The sequence below is a fragment of the Akebia trifoliata genome, chromosome 16, assembly GCF_017979445.1.
Source record: "Akebia trifoliata isolate Shusen 1 chromosome 16, ASM1797944v1, whole genome shotgun sequence".
NCBI classification, from domain to species: domain Eukaryota; kingdom Viridiplantae; phylum Streptophyta; class Magnoliopsida; order Ranunculales; family Lardizabalaceae; genus Akebia; species Akebia trifoliata.
In genome coordinates, this window is record NC_141390.1 from 4,792,539 (window position 1) to 4,813,064 (window position 20,526).

Below are 20,526 nucleotides of genomic sequence, written 5' to 3' on the forward strand. Positions count from 1 at the left end.
CACTTGCCATATTCAAGCATCTTGATGAGAGCCCCATTCAAGAACGTGAAGAAAGAGCAAGACTTGGGCTGAAATTCCTTTACAAACTTGGACCGTTGGAGAACAAAGTTAATTGGTCATTTCCTGACGGGACTGGTATCACTAGCTTGATAACCCCTCAAGCTCCTGCGACATATATTCAAGTTCATCATTCATTAGCTGATGGAATTGGTGCCAATAGCTTGACAACCGCTCAAGTTCCGGCTATAGACACTCGGTGTATCTAACCAGTGGAAGGCAATTTTGATGCAGATGATGAAATTCAAGAGCTTGTTTGAGTAGCATGGAACTTAAGTACATTTTTTAACTTATTTCTTAATTAGATGAATTTTTTTAATTTGCTTAGAACCATTTTTTTTAACATTTTATTTTCTGATTAGGTGAATCAGAAGGATGAGAAGATCTTAGTCTGAATTGGGCTCTCCAATAAGCTTGAAGCCAAGAGCAGTTTCAAGAAAATGTATAGAGGCATTCTAATACCTCATCGCCTAGAAGTATAAAGAAATTTAAAATTATTCTGCTTGTCAAGAAATTTTAGAAGTATTGAATTTCTTCTTCAAGCCTTTTGTCAGTTTTTTTCTTCTTTAATGTGTTGGGGGTATGAAAGATTTTCTTGGGGGGACTGGTAAGATTGAAAAGCTTTGAGATAACTGATTTTTCTTTTTTTTTTTTTTTTTTTTTTTTTTTTTGTCTATGAGAGAATACGGTAATGCCATCAATTTGAAAAAAAAAATAGGATATGTCAAATATTGATCAAAATGTTTGCATGCAACTCAGTTTTATTTAAGAGACATTATGCAGAAATGACATTAATACCCCAGTCTTCAACCTAAAATAAAAAACTCTACTTTGATTTCTCTTCCCAAAATCAGTTTATCCTGATTTTGAACCTTAAGATTAATCTAGTATAACTTTCGATCATAAGATTTAAAAAAAAAAAAAATTCCAGGTTGTACAAAGGAATAAGGTAATGTTCAAAATGATGGAATGAAAATGAGCTTAAATACGTTAAAATTGATTTTCTATTTAAGTTGAATAGTTGAAGATAATTGATTTGGGGATGAAAACTAAATGAGTTTTAGTTACAAGTTGAAAGATATAGGTTATTTATGTTATATCTTCCGTTAGTGCAGACAAGAAGAATAATGTCAATAGGCATACGATTTGTTTGAAAATGAGTAATGCTAAATGCACGTTGTCTTTGGCCTACGCCCGACGCCCTTTTCTCTCTCCTACCCACAGTGAAAAAAAAAAAAAAAAAATTGATTTGATAATCTTGTGACATTAAAAGTCATGATTTGATGCAATGGCGTTGTAAAGGACAAAATTATATAATTTTGAACATTAAAATAAAAAATAATTATTTTTCACCGTTGAATTCGCTTTTTAAAAATTTGGGTGCACAGTGACCGTCAATTTTCAACATTTGGATCAAATTCAAAAAATAATATTTTTTTAATTTCTATTTTTTGAATATGAATATTTGAAATCTAAAAAAATAAATATGTGGGCAGTGGGCAAGAGAGAGAAACTCTCTCTATCATTGATGTCATTGCGCCACATTTCAAAGGTTTGTTGGGCTGTGAGCCAACATGATATAGGACGTCTGGGGCGTTGGCCAAAATTATATCAAAGGGGCATGAATCATTCCTCTTAAATCTTATGATCATGTCGAAGCTTGGAGGATCTGAGTTAGCAATGTAGGTGGCACTCTCCTCCTTGATAGAGAGGTTCATGAGAGGAACCTTTCACTACAACAAAATTGGAATTTAGGAACTGGTTATAACAGTTCCTAAGACAGTCTGAAACGGTTGATGGACCATCTCTGGTCGAGGCGTCGACAATGGTAGATCTCATGATTTGGAACCGCTAAAAACCGTTCCAAATCTGTAAGTACTAATAACCGAACACCAAAATCCAATACACTTTAGACATCGCTTTAAAATCCGATGTCTATATGACTGATGTTTTAAGTCTAAGACTTTATACGTCGGTTACAAATCGATATCTAAAGTAATCATAAACCGTTATCTAAACTTAAAAAAAAAATTTAATTTTTAATTTTTTTTTCTACGCACCTATTACCCACGGTCAAAATAGACCCAAATAGAGAACACTAAGGTTCTCTATCACATACATTTATACAGAAAAAAAGTTACAATGAGTGAGAAGACCCAAATATACAATATTTATTCTATTCTTAACATTATTTCTAGTTGTATTCATAAGGTTAATGATTGCTACATGGATAAGCATAAGGCCTGATTGATTTGCATGTAATGATGCAAAAGGAACTAAGTTTCGAGTATAAACATGGTAATTTACCATGTAACAGAAAAAGAATACCACATCACACAATAACAAGAAGCAGAATATTTCTCTCTGGTTAGTCCAATGGAAGGAATCAGAGAAGCTATAACGATGAAGATTGAAACACAACATGTGAACCTTGAAAATGCCAAACTAATGTAACTTGGAAACTCACGAGTGACCCGATGGGATTTATGCATCTTTGTTCTTGGATAAGCTCCTTGGAAGTCTGCTAATAACATTCTCGCCCATAATTCTATAGTGCTTTGAGAATTTCCGATGCACCAACCCAGCATATCTATCCATGTGTTTTTCATATTTATTGTACAAGGCACGTACTGTGATTGACATGATAGTTCCTGTCAGCCATTCAAAATGAAAAATCAAACCGAAGATTAGTATGCATTGCAATATTGTACAGAATATAAGATACATGCAAGGAAAATGCTCTGTGTTGTCACAGTAGCAATCAGCTCCTTTTTCATCACGCAAATGCTTAATGTTAAATGCATGTGACCACTGGATGGAGACAAATGAAGCCAATACCAAGCCTCAGCTCAGAGATATATGAGGGCTTACATGTGTGTGTGCCAGCAAACAGGAATTTCTCAATGGATTTGAAATGACCTTGCACGCAAGTCTCAAGTTCAACAAGCATTGGTACACAAGCTCATGCACTAAAAGACATTACATACGTACATACATAGGGATTGGCCCTACGTCAGTATCATTTTGCATTAGTTATGCCTATGTAAGGACTAACTACTCATTCAACTATAGGTTCCTTGGTACTTACCAACAAAAAATGTATAGGTACAGATCCCTTGGTGTTTGTAATTTTTAGATGAAAGAATGCTGGTTGATGAAATTAAATGCAAAAACTAGAATTGTGTACTGACCATAATATTAGGGATAAGGAATACATATCGTGAAGAACTGGTAATATCGTAATTCAAATCCCATTCATGGTTACAGTTTATTATTTTAACACATCTGTATCAATGTCACATGTCAATTAACCATTATATTTCCACTAATTTTGTTTCAATGGACAAAAATACGACAAATATATATGATATACATGCAGATAGAAACATTGCTAAAAACAATAAGCTATACAATAATTAGTTTAAGAAACTTATTGGTTCTTCACCATAGGGTTTGGCCATGAGATGTTTTAGCGAAACAAATGAAAGTTTGATGAAATTCTGATTGTAAGGAAATAAACATTCACACCCCCGGGCTCCTCCTATATTACCAATGAAGCGAGTCGGGCAGAGCCAAACCAATATATGCATGCGTGAAGAATGAGAAGCAGCTACCAATGACAGACAAGAACCATAGACAAACCACCACCTGTCAGATAAATAGTAGCTTGTTAAGCGTATCTCCATATTTATATCAGTGGGGGTACCTGAGCATTTCTAGGCTTCATATTTAAAGAGAATTTCTAGTCGGTACACAGACAACACGTGCGACCAACCATTTGATCCATCCAAATCAACACTGCTTTAGACACATTCGATAATAATTCTTTTTATAGCTATTTTCCAGTTTCTGCATTCTGACCACCAAAAAATGTGATAGATTGGATAGTTGCAATTCACCTGATCAAGAAAACTTTTGGTAAAGGAGATCAAACCCAAATAGTGGTGGGTACCTGTAGACACCTCATTTTTGCATCCGCCTGATTAATCAACTCGTCAACCCGATCGCAATGATTCCCAATGATGGATGTGTATTCCATTGCTTTATTTTGTTACCAGATGTGTTTCAGAAATCCGGATGAGGTATCTCAAACTAACAAAACCTTAGAAACCACGCTACGTTAGGAAAATACGACTCCAGAAACATAAAAATCATCATTTTTCAGACAAAAAGAAGCTTCACGATAAAAATCACTAAAAAACTATCAAATTACCAAAATACCCCTAACATCAAAACAACCCTAGAGCCTACATTACGCTTAAGAAAACCCATTCAAACACATAAAATAATAAATCGAAACCAAATAAATCGTTTAGCCAATTTTCACAGAATTCGACAAAATTACGAAAATGCCCCTCATAAAGTTCACAATCATTTCACACAAAAATTTTTATAAATGACACAAACTAATATTTCCATTGAATTTCTTACGAAAAATTGATTCTAAAACATCCTAGAACATTAAAAACTGACTTAAAACGTGAAAAGTCCTCTCCGGGGGCAAAATAGTAATTTCACAATTTTCATAATTAAAAAATTCAAAATTAATAAATAAAACATTAAATAATTAAAGTGAAACATTAGTAAAATTAATTTTAAAATGTGAACAAAAAAATCGATCAATCAGGCTTTCAAGCAAAATTGTTGAGGGTTCGTAAGATATTTCTTTAAGGACCTTTCCATTTGGGGGTCCAAAGAATTAAAGATATAATAGAGAGGGGTTCTCCAAAAATTTAAAGACAATCAAGCAAGACTAAAGTCAAGATATTAAAGTCAATCAAATAAGACTAAAGTCAAAATTAAAGTTAATTAAGTAAGACTAAAAGTCAAGTATTAAAGTCAATCTCATAAGACTAAAGTCAAAACCCTAAATCAAAACCTTAATCTCAACTAATCAAGTCAATCTCATAAGACTAAAGTCAAATCCTAAATCAAAACCCTAATCTAATCAAGTCAATCTCATAAGACTAAAGTCAAAATCCTAATGACTAAGTCCATCTCATGAGACCAAAGTCTAAACCCTAATTGAAACCCTAAAAAGAAATCCTAATCAAACCCTAATGCTTCTAAAAATTTTATAAATAGGAGCCTCCACACCCTATTTTCGTATAAAAGAAAAAACCCTAGGAAAAGTAGGTGACGAAGCCTCCACAATCTTTCCAAAACCTTAATTTTGGAGCCCCAACTCCTTATCTAACACCCCTACTCTGATTTTAGCCTAAAAAACACCCAAAAACCTCTCAAAAACATCCTAAAAATCCACAACAAATTCGAAGCACCCAGATCCAAGAAGGAGATACCTTACCTCGGAGATTAGAAATCAGATCCGGAGATAGAATTAAGTAAGGAATACGGTACAATAAGTCATTTTCACCAGATCTGAGGGAATAGTACTTTTGCAGATCGAAGGTAAGTTTTTTTATTATTTTTTTAATCTAGGTTTGTCATTAGCGATGTAGATTTATTTGGGATAAGTAGAGATCGGCCATGGCCGGGCGGGGTTGGTGCCTAACACCTTCCAACCCCGTAACATGATCCCCGGATCCAGATTTTTTGTGGTAGATTAGTTCTTTTTATCCATGTTAGAGTCAGTTTGGTTCCTAGACCACAATAACTAGGTGGCGACTCCCAAACCTCATGGGTCAAAAGTGGATCCGCGCACCCCGCGGATCGAGGGCGCTTTCAGTGGTGACTTCACTGGGGACTATTGAGGGTCAAACTTGAAAAACCCCAAGTATGGGAGCATTGCCAAGATGACCTAGCTTTTTTTATTATTTAGTTGGACTTATTTTATTTATTTTTTCTGTTTATTTATTTTTTATCTTGATTGTAGATGATTTTGGGTATTGCATTTTTTTTTCTCCAATTAAGGATCACTTTTTGATGACCCCTAAATAATGAAAGATTCAAATTGACCTATGAAAATGATGGAATGATGAAGGTTGGACAGAAATATTAAAACATTTTTAGAGAATATTCTAGTGAGAATTAAGTCTGGGAGCCTATTAATAAAACATAGATCTCGTCGAGTAGATTAATTTAGAATCTGAGTTCACTCAATTTCGTTATCGGAAGCCTTAGATATCATCGATGCAAGTTCAATCTGTAAATCTAGAATTATTTCTGAATGAAAGTTGGGACAGCAACGCTAAAACTTTTTTACAGAATATTTTACTGAGAATTAAATCTGGGAGCCTCTTAATAAAATATAGATCTCGTCGAGTAGATTAATTTAGAATCTGAGTTCACTCAATTTCATTATCGGAAGCCTTAGATATCATCGATGCAAGTTTAATCTGTAAATCTGGAATTATTTCTGAATGAAAGTTGGGACGGCAATGTTAAAACTTTTTTACAGAACATTCTAGTGAGAATTAAGTCTGGGAACCTTTAACAAAATGTAGATCTCATCGAATAGATTAATTTAGAATTTGAGTTCACTCAATTTCGTTATCGTAAGCCTTAGATATCATCGATGCAAGTTCAATCTGTAAATCTGGAATTATTTCTGAATGAAATTTGGGACAGCAACGTTAAAACGTTTTTACAGAACATTCTGGTGAGAACTAAGTCTGGACACCTATTAATAAAATGTAGATCTCATCGAGTAGATTAATTTAGAACTTGAGTTCACTCGATTTCGTTATCAGGAGCCTTAGATATCATCGATGCAAGTTCAGATTGTATTTTCCTAATTCACAGAAAATCTGAATTTATCTAATGTTGGCACAATTAATGTTCTTGAGAGTGAGCTCATCTCAACCATTGTCATTCTATCATCAATGTAACACCTATTGGAATCTCGATTTATTTTGTATCACCCAAAAGTGATCATTGATTGGACCTTAAAAATTATAAAAATTATGCCTATTGCAATGTTTGTTTGATCATTATCATATGCCATATTTATTGATTAATTTACCATGATCTTGCTTGAAATACATGATTGATGTTGATCGTAATGGTAATGTGCTTATGTGATGGGAATAATGTGATCTTAATTGAATATTCATATGATTTGAATGATTTTGATTTTGATTAAATGTATGATTGGTTTGATTGGATCCATGGGCCCATTTGTTTGAAAAAGGTCCCGGACACACCCCACCCTGTTTTGCACACACCACATGCACGTTTGCTGTTTTACTCACTTACATATCTCATTTAACCAATGTGGCACTAGTGCGTGGCCCGGTCTCTTCGGAGATGCGACGTCATTCATGAAACCCACAACTCTAGTCACGTACCTTAAGGTATATCAAACTGGGGGCATCAATACCATCTGATTAGGTGATTCTGAGAAGTATGTTGATGAACCCAAGCTGGAGCGACCTGAGCCTTTAACCTATTGTAAGCCACACAATCACATGTCCCGATTGCCAACGTAGTACTAGTACATGGTTGATCCCCTCGTGGGATGCCAAACCATTTATGAAAGCTACAACTCTTGACTCGTACCCATAGGTATATAAAAGATAATCCAAGTATATCAATTGCACTTCTTGGTCAAAACCGGTGCCTAAGCAAAATCTTGCCCTGATGTACCCTACTGTACAAGGGGGATAGACTACGTCTATTCTAGACGAGAGGTATTTAAGTGGGCCCTTGCTCAGCATTGTGCGCCACCTCTCAACTGGAGATCAAACTGGCTGTTTTTGGCTTCAGAGAAGTGAGTTGAGGTTTTAGATTATCACCTATACGGTATATCAAACCAAGTCACCACATATCGAGAGGTATATAGGTGTGCTTGGGCAAGGGTGGCTAGATAAAAATGCATTGCACGTAGTAAACCTAGAGTCTAAAAGTCTTCCTATAGGTCACGACCCGAACTGACTATGGGTGTTCCCGGGTTGCTTTATTCAATCCAACCAACAGGTAGGTGGGCAAACCGATTCAGAATAATCAAACAAAACCCACAACATCGGTCCGACCCAATCGGTGAAATGTACCGATTAATTTGAACCACTTAAACCAGTTGACCCAATGGACAAATGGATCAAACTGATCGATACCAAATCAGTTGGACTAATTGGTTTCACTTTTAAAGATCCAGACCACTTTATCTAGAAAGATTCGATCTTAAGATCAAATTAATTTATCTGATCAAAGGTTCAATCCCAATCAGGGGTAGACCCGCATCTAACCTTTCTCACTTTCTTGGTCACTATAGACTTATGGTGCATTTGGATTCGATTTTCCGTCAGACTTGGACTATTTTATGTCAAAACTTTAATCATGTGGTTAAGAGTCAAACCTTTAGAGTCAATGGTTAACCTTGGTTTACTTCCAATCAGGTGATAATTGGTCCTAAACGTTCTAAATCTCCATCTGTACCACTTTAGGTCCGTGAAAAGAATCGTCTTTCTAGAGTACCATTGCCAAGTAGTCAGTTATTGCCACAAGAAGAAACGAGTACCATGGATGAAGCTGCGTTCCGTCAGATTTTAGAATCTTTTCAAGCCCAGATTATTGCCTCTGTCCAAACACAAATTGAATCCCTGAAAATTGAAAAGGGAAAAGATAAATCTATAGAACCTCAGGATGTGTTTGACCTCGTTGAAAACCAAGAAGATGATCAGCTACACGTAGACCCTGTCCTACCTCATCGAATAACTCAAGTTGAAACTGCTTTGAAGAACATCAAAGACCCTGATGATCTTACTCTTGGATTAGGGTCAATGACCTTGTTTCCCATGGTCCGTCTAACAGAAAAGTTCACAATGCCTGATATGGAGAAGTTTGACGGTATTGGATGCCCTAGGACTCACTTAAAAGTATATGTCGGCATAATGCAATCTCAGGGTCTAAGTGAAGAACAGATGACTCAACTTTTTCAAAGAACCCTGATAGGTCCTGCACTACGCTGGTTAATGTCATTGCACTCATCTCGGGTAAGAACATGACATGAATTGATGAAGGAGTTTATTGGTCGGTACTCATTCAACACAGATATTAAACTTACAAGAAGAGACCTAGAAACTACTAAACAAAAACCCGGAGAAACTTTCACTGAGTTCATTGCTCGATGGAGAGCTAAAGCCGCTCAACTGTGGGACCGACCTCAAGAGAAGGAACAAGTCAAGATTATCCTCAGGAATCTCACTCCAAATTATGCCAAGTACTTGATGCCTCAATACTTGCCTACTTTTCAATCCCTTCTTGAGGCTGGAAATCAAGTTGAAGATGCTTACTCTTTGGGACTTTTTGGTAACTCGTCTGAGTCAAAACCCAAACATTTCAAACCTAATGTCAATTCCTTACAAGTAGCCAACACCTCCTTCGCACTATCTCCACAAGCTACTCAGCCTTCATAAGCTAAGCCTAGGAGACAGTTTGCCAATCTTGGAATGTCCCTTAGTGTTGCTTATCAAAAATTGATGAAAAGGGGATTACTGGCACCTTTACAATTTAAGCCTTTACCAAATCCTCTTCCCCCAAACATGGATAATGGGCAATTCTGTGAATTCCATCAGATGTCTGGTCATGTTCTTGACAGGTGTATTACTCTCCGACATGCTATCCAAGACCTTATTAAGCAAGGAAAAGTCACCATACCCACTCCTACTACTCCCAATGTTAAGACTAACCCTTTCACTACCTTTCAAAATCAACCCCCTCCTACTCTGAACCTAATATCAATATCCAAACCCGAATCAGTTGACCCAGTTTCCTTTATTCACCCAATCGGTCTAAACAGTGCATTCGCTCCATGCCAGAATGAACTCAACTACTCTAAGGCAGTGACAGGACTGAAGAATAGAGAAATTATTGAAACAATGGGTTGTCCCGCATATGACAAGAATATGAAGAGATAGTAAAAACAGGCAAATTCAAGTCATCCATCGAAGATAACTGAAGTGGCATAGATTCTAGAATTGTGTCCCTCCATTCATAATGATGTCATCTTAGTTTTTTTAGCTTTAGTTGCGTCAGTCTTTGAATTCAGTTAGTCATCTTTATTTTTGGGTTTTAGTAAGGTTTGTCAGTCTATGTTCTTTTCAATTCCAATAAATAAAGAAGCTTTTGATTATCTTGTGTACAATAATGATGTGAACATAAAATCTAAAATGAAAAATGACTTAAAGCTCACTAACTGAACTTAATAAATATTGGAATTAAAGAGTACACTCAAGAAGTGCGAATTGGTGATACATTATCCTCAAGAGAACATGAGAGAATAGTAAACTTACTTGAGAAATTCAACAATATTTCTTGCATTATCTCATAAGGATATATGGATGAATTACACAAAAACATAGATCAAGTCAAGAGTGATTTCAAAGTCAAAGATTATCGGTCAAAGATGATATAGCTAAAAGCATCAACAAAGATGCTAAGACTTACAAGTGGATGTACCATGTTTTTCACTCAAGTGAAGAAAGTTCTCATTCACAAAAGAATATGAGATTTCTTTTGAAGTTTGGAAATAGTTGAACGAGTCAATGTCAAATACAAAGAACTCAGTCTCACTCAACTCCATAGAAGAAGACTGAAGATTACTCTTTCTCAGAAGAAGACTGAAGAATATTCATTCTCCAAAAGGAAATCTTAGTTGACAGAGTAATCCAGATATCGAATTCCTAAAACTTTGACCGAGTTAAGCAGCATTCACAAAAGGAGGCCTCCTTTGGTCGAATCATTTTCCTATCTTACCCAAAAAAATATATATATATAACCTTCTTTAGCCCCTCGTAATTTTTTAAAAAAAAAAAAAAAAAATCAATAACCTTTTCTTTCTAAACCACGCCGACCAACCTTGGGAAGGAATCTTAGTATGAACTACGTTTTAACCTGATCCCAAAAGGAAAAAAAGAAATATTTGGGGTACGTAGGCAACCTGAGAAGTTACTTCAGGCCCGGTCATAAAAAGAAAAATGTATTCTCTTAAGGAAAGTGTCATCCAAAAGAAAAATCTACTATTGAAATGTTCAAAAGAAAAGAATGCCGAACTAAGGGCATTAGAAAAAAGAATCAAAAGAATTGATAAAAAGAAAAGAATGCCAAACTAAGGGCATTAAAAAAAAGAATCAAAATAATTGATAAAAAGAAAAGAATGCCAAACTAGGGGCATTTAGAAAAAAAATCAAAATAATTGATTGGAAAGAGAGAATATCAAACTTGGGGCATTTTGGGAAGTTGAGCCTTATATCTTTTCTTTCTAAACCATATCCTAAGCCCACCTATTAAGTCCTCCTGAAGGCTAATTGACTCGGTTAAGGTGCAGGGAACTGAGAAGTTGTCGAGTTGGTTATACAAGATCATCAAGAAAAAAAAGAGAAGCCCGCTAAGTCGAAAACCTGAAAAGGCGGCTTAGGCAAAATTTAGGGCATAACCATAAAAAAGAAAGCCTGTTAGGTTGAAAACCTGAAAAGGCGACTTAGGCAAAAATCAAGGCATCATCAGAAAAAAAAAAAACAAAGCCCGCTAGATTGAAAACCTAAAGAGGCGATCTAGGCAAAAATTAGGGCATCATCAAATGGGAGGAAAGGTCCCGTCAAGAAGAAAAATTCAGAAGGAAGCTTGTGCAGAAACTGCAGAACCATTCAAGCCACGATATTTGTCTTTTAGCCAAGAGCTCACATCCGACAAAGACAATATTGAAGTTGAAAAAATCAGAAGTCATCTTGAACATTGTAGGATCTTCAAAAGTATGTTTACTTGTTCAAGTGTTCGCTAATGTAGAATCATCAACAACTTTGAAGAGGAAGATCTTTTATTCTAATATTTATCAAGATTTTTTAAGTCCAGCTCAAGCATTTTTCAAGAGAAATTCGAAAGAAAATGATCAATTCTTTATTGCACATATGATAATCTTAAGAGTCTTAAATTTAAGAGAATGTCAGTTCTTCTATCTATCATACATCAGAGTCCATATTTTTCAAGCGTAATCCATTCCATCAGTCTCGTAGTCAAGTCCCAGTTAAAGCCAACCTTGAAACTAGGGGCATTTTTTAAGGTAATTTATTTCCAAAGTTTTTGTTCTTAATCACATGATAAAAAGAAAATCATACAAAAGTTTAAAAGTCCTGCAAAGCCCAATGATAATTACGAATCCAGATACATGATAAGCCAATAAAGGCCTGATCTTTCAAACTTTGAGCTCGATTTTGAATCATAGAATGAATTAATAGGATTGTTTAAGTTCCTATAAATCTAAGCTCGAGAAACGTGGCTTAGTAAGTTCGAGTCTGAGAAGCGAGATTCCAACTTTTTGAATCATAGAATGAATAGGCTTTTTGAAGTGCCTACAAACCTAAGTTCGAGTCCGAGAAACGAGACTCCAACTTGTTGAATCATAGAATGAATAGGCTTTTTGAAGTGCCTACAAACCCAAGTTCGAGTCTGAGAAACGAGACTCTAACTTTTTGAATCATAGAATGAATAGGCTTTTTGAAGTGCCTACAAACCTAAGTTCGAGTCCGAGAAACGAGACTCCAACTTTTTGAATCATAGAATGAATAGGCTTTTTGAAGCGCCTACAAACCTAAGTTCGAGTCCGAGAAACGAGACTCCAACTTTTTGAATCATAGAATGAATAGGCTTTTTGAAGTGCCTATAAATCTAAGTTCGAGTCCGAGAAACGAGACTCTAACTTTTTGAATAATATATAGGTTTTTTGAAGTGCCTATAAACCTAAGTTCGAGTCTGAGAAACGAGACTCCAACGTTTTGAATCATAGGCTTTTTGAAGTGCCTGCAAACCTTAGCTCGAGTCCGAGAAACGAGACTCCATATTTAATAGGATTGTTTAAGTTCCTGTAAACCTTATTTAGAGTCCGAGAAATGAGACTCCAGCTTTGTTTGAATCATATTGAATTAACAGGATTGTTAGCGTGGCTACAATAGGTTCAAGTCCTATAAACGAGACTCATACCTTTTCGTGCTCTAAAAAAAGAATTTCAAATATGATTTAACGAAGTTCCTACATTGTTATGACTCCAATTACTTTATTGTTCAACCTTACCATGATTGCTTTCGATGCATAAACACATTTCAATTTTGAATCATTATTGTCAGTGAGAGAAGATCTCTGGGACCTGACACATTTTTACTCAGTTTCACACAGTACACACACTCACACTTGCACTTTTTAGTCAAGGAGAATTCTTTAAAATTCAAGGATCTGACACTGTCAGTGAAAGCTCACGCTTGAGGACCTGACAACCTTTTAGTTCGGTGAGAGTTTTACGCTCAAGGATCCGAACACCCTGACGAATTGCTAAATCAGGCTGCAAAATGAACTGTCACCAGCTTTGGCATTCGGATATCGCACTATCTACCAAAATAGATTTGCTATCTAGTTTGCTTCAACCCTCTGCCAAAGAGGGACATCTGTAGACACCCCATTTTTGCATCTGCCTGATTAATCAACTCGTCAACCCGATCGCAATGATTCCCAATGATGGATGTGTATTCCATTGCTTTATTTTGTTACCAGATGTGTTTCAAAAATCCGGATGAGATATCTCAAACTAACAAAACCTTAGAAACCACGCTACACTAGGAAAATACTACTCCAGAAACATAGAAATCATCATTTTTCAGACAAAAAGAAGCTTCACGATAAAAATCACTAAAAAACAATCAAATTACCAAAATACCCCTAACATCAAAACAATCCTAGAGCCTACATTACGCTTAGGAAAACCCATTCAAACACATAAAATAATAAATCGAAACCAAATAAATCGTTTAGCCAATTTTCACAGAATTCGACAAAATTACGAAAATTCCCCTCATAAATTCACAACCATTTCACACAAAAAATTTCATAAATGACACAAACTAATATTTCCATTGAATGTCTTACGAAAAATCGATTCTAAAACATCTTAGAACATTAAAAACCGACTTAAAACGTGAAAAGTCCTCTCCGGGGGCAAAACAGTAATTTCACAATTTTCATAATTAAAAAATTCGAAATTAATAAATAAAACATTAAATAATTAAAGTGAAACATTAATAAAATTAATTTTAAAATATGAACAAAAAAATCGATCAATCAGGCTTTCAGGCAAAATTGTTGAGGGTTCGTAAGATATTTCTTTAAGGACCTTTCCATTTGGGGGTCCAAAGAATTAAAGATATAATAGAGAGGGGTTCTCCAAAAATATAAAAACAATCAAGCAAGACTAAAGTCAAGATATTAAAGTCAATCAAATAAGACTAAAGTCAAAATTAAAGTTAATTAAGTAAGACTAAAAGTCAAGTATTAAAGTCAATCTCATAAGACTAAAGTCAAAACCCTAAATCAAAACCTTAATCTCAACTAATCAAGTCAATCTCATAAGACTAAAGTCAAATCCTAAATCAAAACCCTAATCTAATCAAGTCAATCTCATAAGACTAAAGTCAAAACCCTAAATCAAAACCCTAATGACTAAGTACATCTCATGAGAGCAAAGTCTAAACCCTAATTGAAACCCTAAAAAGAAACCCTAATCAAACCCTAATGCTTCTAAAAATTTATAAATAGGAGCCTCCACACCCTATTTTCGTATAAAAGAAAAAATCCTAGGAAAAGTAGGTGAAAAAGCCTCCACAACCTCTCCAAAACCCTAATTTTGGAGCCCCAACTCCTTATCTAACACCCCTGCTATGATTTTAGCCTAAAAAACACCCAAAAACCTCTCAAAAACATCCTAAAAATCCACAACAAATTCGAAGCACACAGATCCAAGAAAGAGATACCTTACCTCGGAGATCAGAAATCAGATCCGGAGATAGAATTAAGTAAGGAATACGGTACAAGGAGCCATTTTCACCAGATCTGAGGGAATAGTACTTTTATAGATCGAAGGTAAGTTTTTTTATTATTTTTTTAATCTAGGTTTGTCATTAGCGATGTAGATTTATTTGGGATAAGTAGAGACCGGCCATGGCCGAGCGGGGTTGGTGCCTAACACCTTCCAACCCCGTAACATGATCCCCGGATCCAGATTTTTTGTGGTAGATTAGTTCTTTTTATCCATGTTAGAGTCAGTTTGGTTCCTAGACCACAATAACTAGGTGGCGACTCCCAAACCTCAAGGGTCAAAAGCGGATCCGCGTACCCCGCGGCTCGAGGGCGCTTTCAGTACCACTTCCCTGCAAATGGCCTATGTGTACCCACTTTCCATTGATAGACTCAAGGACAGTCTACTGAATTATCTCTCACATTCTCCACTCTGAAAAGTTCCCACTCCCTGCACGTGGACCATCTGTACCCAACTGTCATTGATAGACTCAAGGATGGTCTCTAATGGACAAATATATCACATCCTCCAACCTATAGTAGTTCTCACTTACCTTAAAGAATAGTACAAAGTCTTTGCCAAGAGTGATGTCATGAGCCATAAGCAGCATGTAATTGATTTTAACTCAAAATGTGGCTGCAACACTGTAGACCATTTCCTCTGACAATTCCAATTCGGGCAATGGTTGAAGTTGTCTGCTCAAAAAAATAATGAAAAGAAAGTTCAAACAGTAAAACACAAATCACAATTCCAAACTAAAATAACTATTAAAAAAAAAAAAAAGAGGCATAGAAGACAGCTTTACTTATTTCGAAGAACAACATAATTGGCACGAAGAAACTGAGTTATGATTACAATCAGGAATACGTCTGAAGAGATTGATGAAAGGGACAATCCCGACTGCTCAAAAATGAGCCATGCAACTGTAGCCACAAAAATGATCCCAAATGAAACATGCCGTTGTTTCCACAAGTTGACATCAGCAGCTAAAAAACCAGTAGATAGACTAAGTCAAATTAAAAATGACGAAATCACAACCAAATATTTATTTAAAAAAGAAAATATTTAAATTGAGAAGATTTTCTAAAATTATGAAGTCGCAAAGGCCGAAATATTCTAGTTAACTGAAGTAATGGGATGGTTTGAACTAACATTAAGTATACAGTGAATGTAAAAGAAACTCTTCATATTTAAATACACAGAAAGAAAAAAGAACTATAAAGCAAGGTTTATACAAATTATAAACCCAAAATAATTTGAAAAGGGAGCCAAACATGCACATTGTAGATCATAAAAGAAACCAAAATGTAGAATACAACATGGATGCCAAAGCAAGCAACTTCAAAAACCATTCACTCTCTCCCTCTCTCTCTCTAATCTATAGCGTCACATTAGTACCCAAAACACCACATCAAATTTGCTTCCTTTTCTTTTCCTGTTCCCTTATTTTTCAATCAATATTTGCTTGCCCTTTTTCTTCATAAAACATCAATTCATTGATTTCAGACAGTTTTGGACCTGTAGCTTAGTTGATTTACAGATTGCAATGGCACTTTGAGGTATTGGGTTCAAATCTAGGCTTACCCACTAAAAAAATTGAATTTGCAAAATGCACCTGATTAAAAAAAAAAAACTTAACACAAGAAAAATAGCAACGCATAAATAATTTAATTTTCAGTTTTATCGTCTGCTTTTGTTCCTTTTATATATATATATAGCTTTTTCCAGAAATGCCCAGAATCAGGAGAGTAACAAAAATGAGTTGAAATTACAATTTCTTCATAGACATAGAAGCAAAGAACAAGGATACAATTTCTAGCAGGAGTGCATACAAAAATTGCCTTCTAGTGAATGGCCAGAACAAATCAGTCCATGATGAAATGTCAAAACTACAAGACTTAAGATTTGGGAATGAAACGCTAAACCAATAATAATTGAGATGATAGAACTTTAATTTAGGTCTTGTTTTTCAGTTTGCTAGAAATTGCATCCATCTAAATACAAGAAAAGATATATATATATATATATATATATATATATATATAATTGGATTCCAACATCAAAATCTCAATCTGCCACATTTTTACCTTTGCCAGCACCTAGTATCTGGTGGATTGATAATATACCATTAGGTGGGTGCTAGGCTCTAAGCAAATAAATATTGTATATTGATCGGACAGCCTGTTTATTGTAAAAGCAGCAAAGTACGTAGAAAAAGCAGGGTTGAGAGCATTAAAGATTGGCATCAAAACCACCATGTTTTTACTTTCAAGTTTCAAACATGGAAGATCTATTGAATGAAGTTACATTCTATTTACATGCAATGGCAACATTTCATAATTTTACTGCAACTAAATGTGCGATGGTAAAGGTTCAAACCCAATATCTCAAAATTGTAGAAAAAACTTTAAGAACATAAATAGTTAAGCAGATAAGAAGGCTCACCTTGAGAATGTGTTTTGCAGACCTAACAACAATTTCGACAACACAAAGGTCCCAAATATGACGTAAATGCCTAGTCATATCAGCTATCTAGAGAACATGATTCAGACTCATCAGAGAGAACAAAGTAGGGATTAGATTAAAAAGAAAAAAAAGAAATATAACAAATCTTCAAATTGGAATTAAGAAAGGCTTACTTTCCTAATTTCTACAGTTTAAGAGAAAATGCATGGAAAAGGCAGTTAAACAACATGTCCTTTATGCACAAGGAACATCCACATATTCAGCTAATGCTTGCTTTTCCAATATAATGGACATTAATTTCATAAGAATATAATGCTTCAGTTAATGTCTGACCATCCATGGGTGAAACCTCAAGCGTGCAAAGATCTTGAACAAACTTAGGGATCACTTCATCTTTAAGATACAAACAAACCTTCCTCACACTATCTTCATCAGCAGCTACCTCCTAATAAATACGAAGGGGTTAGACAAGAGAATAGAAAATTGGAAGTCTATTAGAATTACAAAGTTGAAATCAAAAGGAAGCATCATCACATAGTTAAAAACTTAAAATAACAAGACTTACTTCTCGACTCCTAGCCAACTTAAATTCGATAAATACATTAGAGTTCAAAAGTATTTCCTCAGACAATACACCATTTTCAGCAAGTGCAAAATCACATTCTTGGACAGCCTTAATATTCTCACTTGTTGTATTCTGTGAAAACCATTACAAAGTAACTCTTAATGTGCTTAAAATAATTAAGAGGTAGGCAGTTGAGTACAAATTATAGGTACAATGTTTGTCAGATAGACAAGAAAATGTGTTGGTGCCATACATGATAACCCTGGAAAAAGCATCAGATACAAATGCAATTATTTATAGTACTGCAATATACATTATAACAAAATCTAAAGATAGTGTTAAACACATTCTAAGAAGACTTGTAGAATGATGGACACAGTAAAACTGTGTCCCCATATATATAAATATTACAACATCAAAAAAAAGGAAAAATTAATCAAGATTTTGCTGTAACAACCATTTTCACAAACATCTGATACATGCCAATGAGTGTTCAACATAAGAGATCATTTAGTGAAACGTGATGTTCTTATTATGCAGAACAAATATACATACAATTCTACCTTTACTTTGGACCAACTCTATTGTCCAAGTTCCATCAAAACATTTGGAGGGATATATTGTATCAAACAGAGCTTGTTCAGTTATTTTTTGAAGAAGTTGAGGTAAAAAAATTATAATTTTTATTTGAAATCAGAATCAAAATTCAAACTGATTTAAATTCAATCTCACAGTTTGCTTCGATTTGATTTTAATTTGGATTGAAAATGTGAAAGAGTTTTTTGAGAGCTTAGATGAAGAACTTAACAAAGTGAATCAGAATCAGAAATCACACAATAAATTGAAGCGAAGCACGATTCAATTACATACCTGCTCCGTGTTCAACTCAACATGATCCATGTAAATCTAGCTCCAGGAAGGAAGATCAGAAACAATTATCTTCAAATCTCTACAACTAATCATCCACAGATCATCAAAAAAATCAAAAATTTGGGGAAAATTAGGGTTTTTAATGCAAAAAAAGATCGAAATTACTGATTAGAAATTATCCGAGAGAATATCAAAATATAAAAATCAATAAAACGAAAATCTAACCCGTGAGAGAGCGAGATGTGCCTTCTCAGGTTTGACAATTGACATTGTGGCACTCTGAGATTTGGGCTAAATCTCTCTATAAAGAGCTACGATGTAATATTCCTCGGAGACAGAGATTGAGAGGTTGATCGAGGGAGCGACTGAGAGAGAGATCGACTGAGAGAGAGCGAGAGATTGACTGAGAGAAAGAGATCGACTGAGACAGAGAGTGGTTCGTTCCCAATAATAAGACGGGAAATGGGATGCTTACAACACGATTAAAACGGTTTTAAAAACGGATAAAATCCGTTCTATAATTTGGCTCCTGGTTCACTATTTTCTTGTGGTGTTTGTGGTTAAACCCTTAAGACTTGGTTTACAAGGTCAATCTCTTGGGACCAGATCAAGAACTTTAAGATCAAGCTATGCATGAGACTGAAAGTCAATTTATAGGACCTAAGATCGAACCAATGAGAGCAAGTCAAAGGGTGCGACTCATAGGGCTGAACTCTCTACCTATGAGAGTAGAGGGTTCGGCCAGGGCTATTTTCACATATCTCAAATCTTTATTGATTCAGATCAATTTTTTTGGACCTCGAAGATCTCTTAGCACTTTTAATAAATTATGTATTTGAGCTTAACCATGAAGAATTTTGTGTTACAATGAGCCGTTGGATTGATATATAAAGGAACAAAAATCTAAAGCACCATTGTTTTGTTCCCTTTTTTTTTTTTAATATCATATTAAAACACTCAACCAAATTTTCCATGTAAAACATGGTTTCAAAACCCTCTGTGCTGGTATGACTCATCCAAGATTCGAGTTGAGTCTCCAAAATTGTTAAAATATCAATCAAATTTATAAATATTTGGCCAATTCAACCAGATTCTGTATTTTGATAAAAAATAATTTATTTTTAATGATTTAAATATTTATTATCTAATACCTATAAATATAGATTATTTGGGAATGACTTCTGAAGTCGATTGATCCATTAGCTTGAAAAAGTCAATGAAATATCAATTTTTTTCCCACTTCCTTTAAAGATGACTTATAGCTTAGGTTTGGAATTTGATTTTTTTTTTCTTTTCCTTTTTATAACTTCAAAGATTATAGGTTTATACACCAGCAAGTTTATAAACCTGGTATCCCATCTTTTTTTTGGCACTTACCGATATTGAGTTGACTTGTCTTGTCTCGGACCATTAAATCCTTTGAGATTGAATTGTACTCATTTTTATATTTGTAATTAAATAGTTATAATTTTCTACTATAAGCTGGATTCATATATACGTATCACAGAGAATATTTTTCGTTGGGTACTAAGGGGTTGTTAGATTTTTGACTTGCACAAGGATTCTTTATTGTAGAGACATCAATAAATAACATTACAATAAAACAAGGATATAGCGTAAAAAAACTGTCACAAATACATATAGCGACTGCCACCAAGGCCGTCGGTGATTGTCACTAAAATCCCCAACGCTGTATCTATTATCGACGGCCAATAATTCCCAAATTTGTCATTATATGTAAGACTTATAGCGACAACCACTATTGACCGTTGCTATAGAGTATTTGTTTTTTTTAAAAAAAATTGGCCTTCAGCTACGGTTTTGATCGTCACTC

At 34.9% G+C, this 20,526-nt stretch overlaps 1 protein-coding gene across 8 annotated transcripts; it reads right to left on the reverse strand.

Moving 5' to 3' along the window:
* Positions 1-2,136: 2,136 nt before the first annotated feature.
* On the reverse strand, positions 2,137-19,197 carry LOC147382392 (reticulon-like protein B16). Of its 8 annotated transcripts, none has more exons than XM_086428301.1 (10): positions 18,918-19,195; positions 18,693-18,777; positions 17,823-17,954; positions 17,591-17,702; positions 15,597-15,777; positions 15,345-15,486; positions 15,137-15,241; positions 3,957-4,009; positions 3,636-3,705; positions 2,137-2,708 (listed from the first exon to the last, which is right to left on the reverse strand). In XM_086428301.1, exons 2-6 carry the CDS (start codon positions 18,720-18,722, stop codon positions 15,417-15,419), a joined length of 525 nt encoding a protein of 174 aa, XP_086284427.1. In that variant the 5' UTR covers positions 18,723-18,777; positions 18,918-19,195; the 3' UTR covers positions 2,137-2,708; positions 3,636-3,705; positions 3,957-4,009; positions 15,137-15,241; positions 15,345-15,416. The 8 variants fall into 8 exon arrangements, with proteins under 8 accessions (XP_086284427.1, XP_086284425.1, XP_086284424.1 ...); XM_086428299.1 differs by having other exon boundaries at positions 15,137-15,266; XM_086428298.1 differs by having other exon boundaries at positions 15,137-15,256; positions 18,693-18,771; positions 18,918-19,193.
* Positions 19,198-20,526: the final 1,329 nt, after the last annotated feature.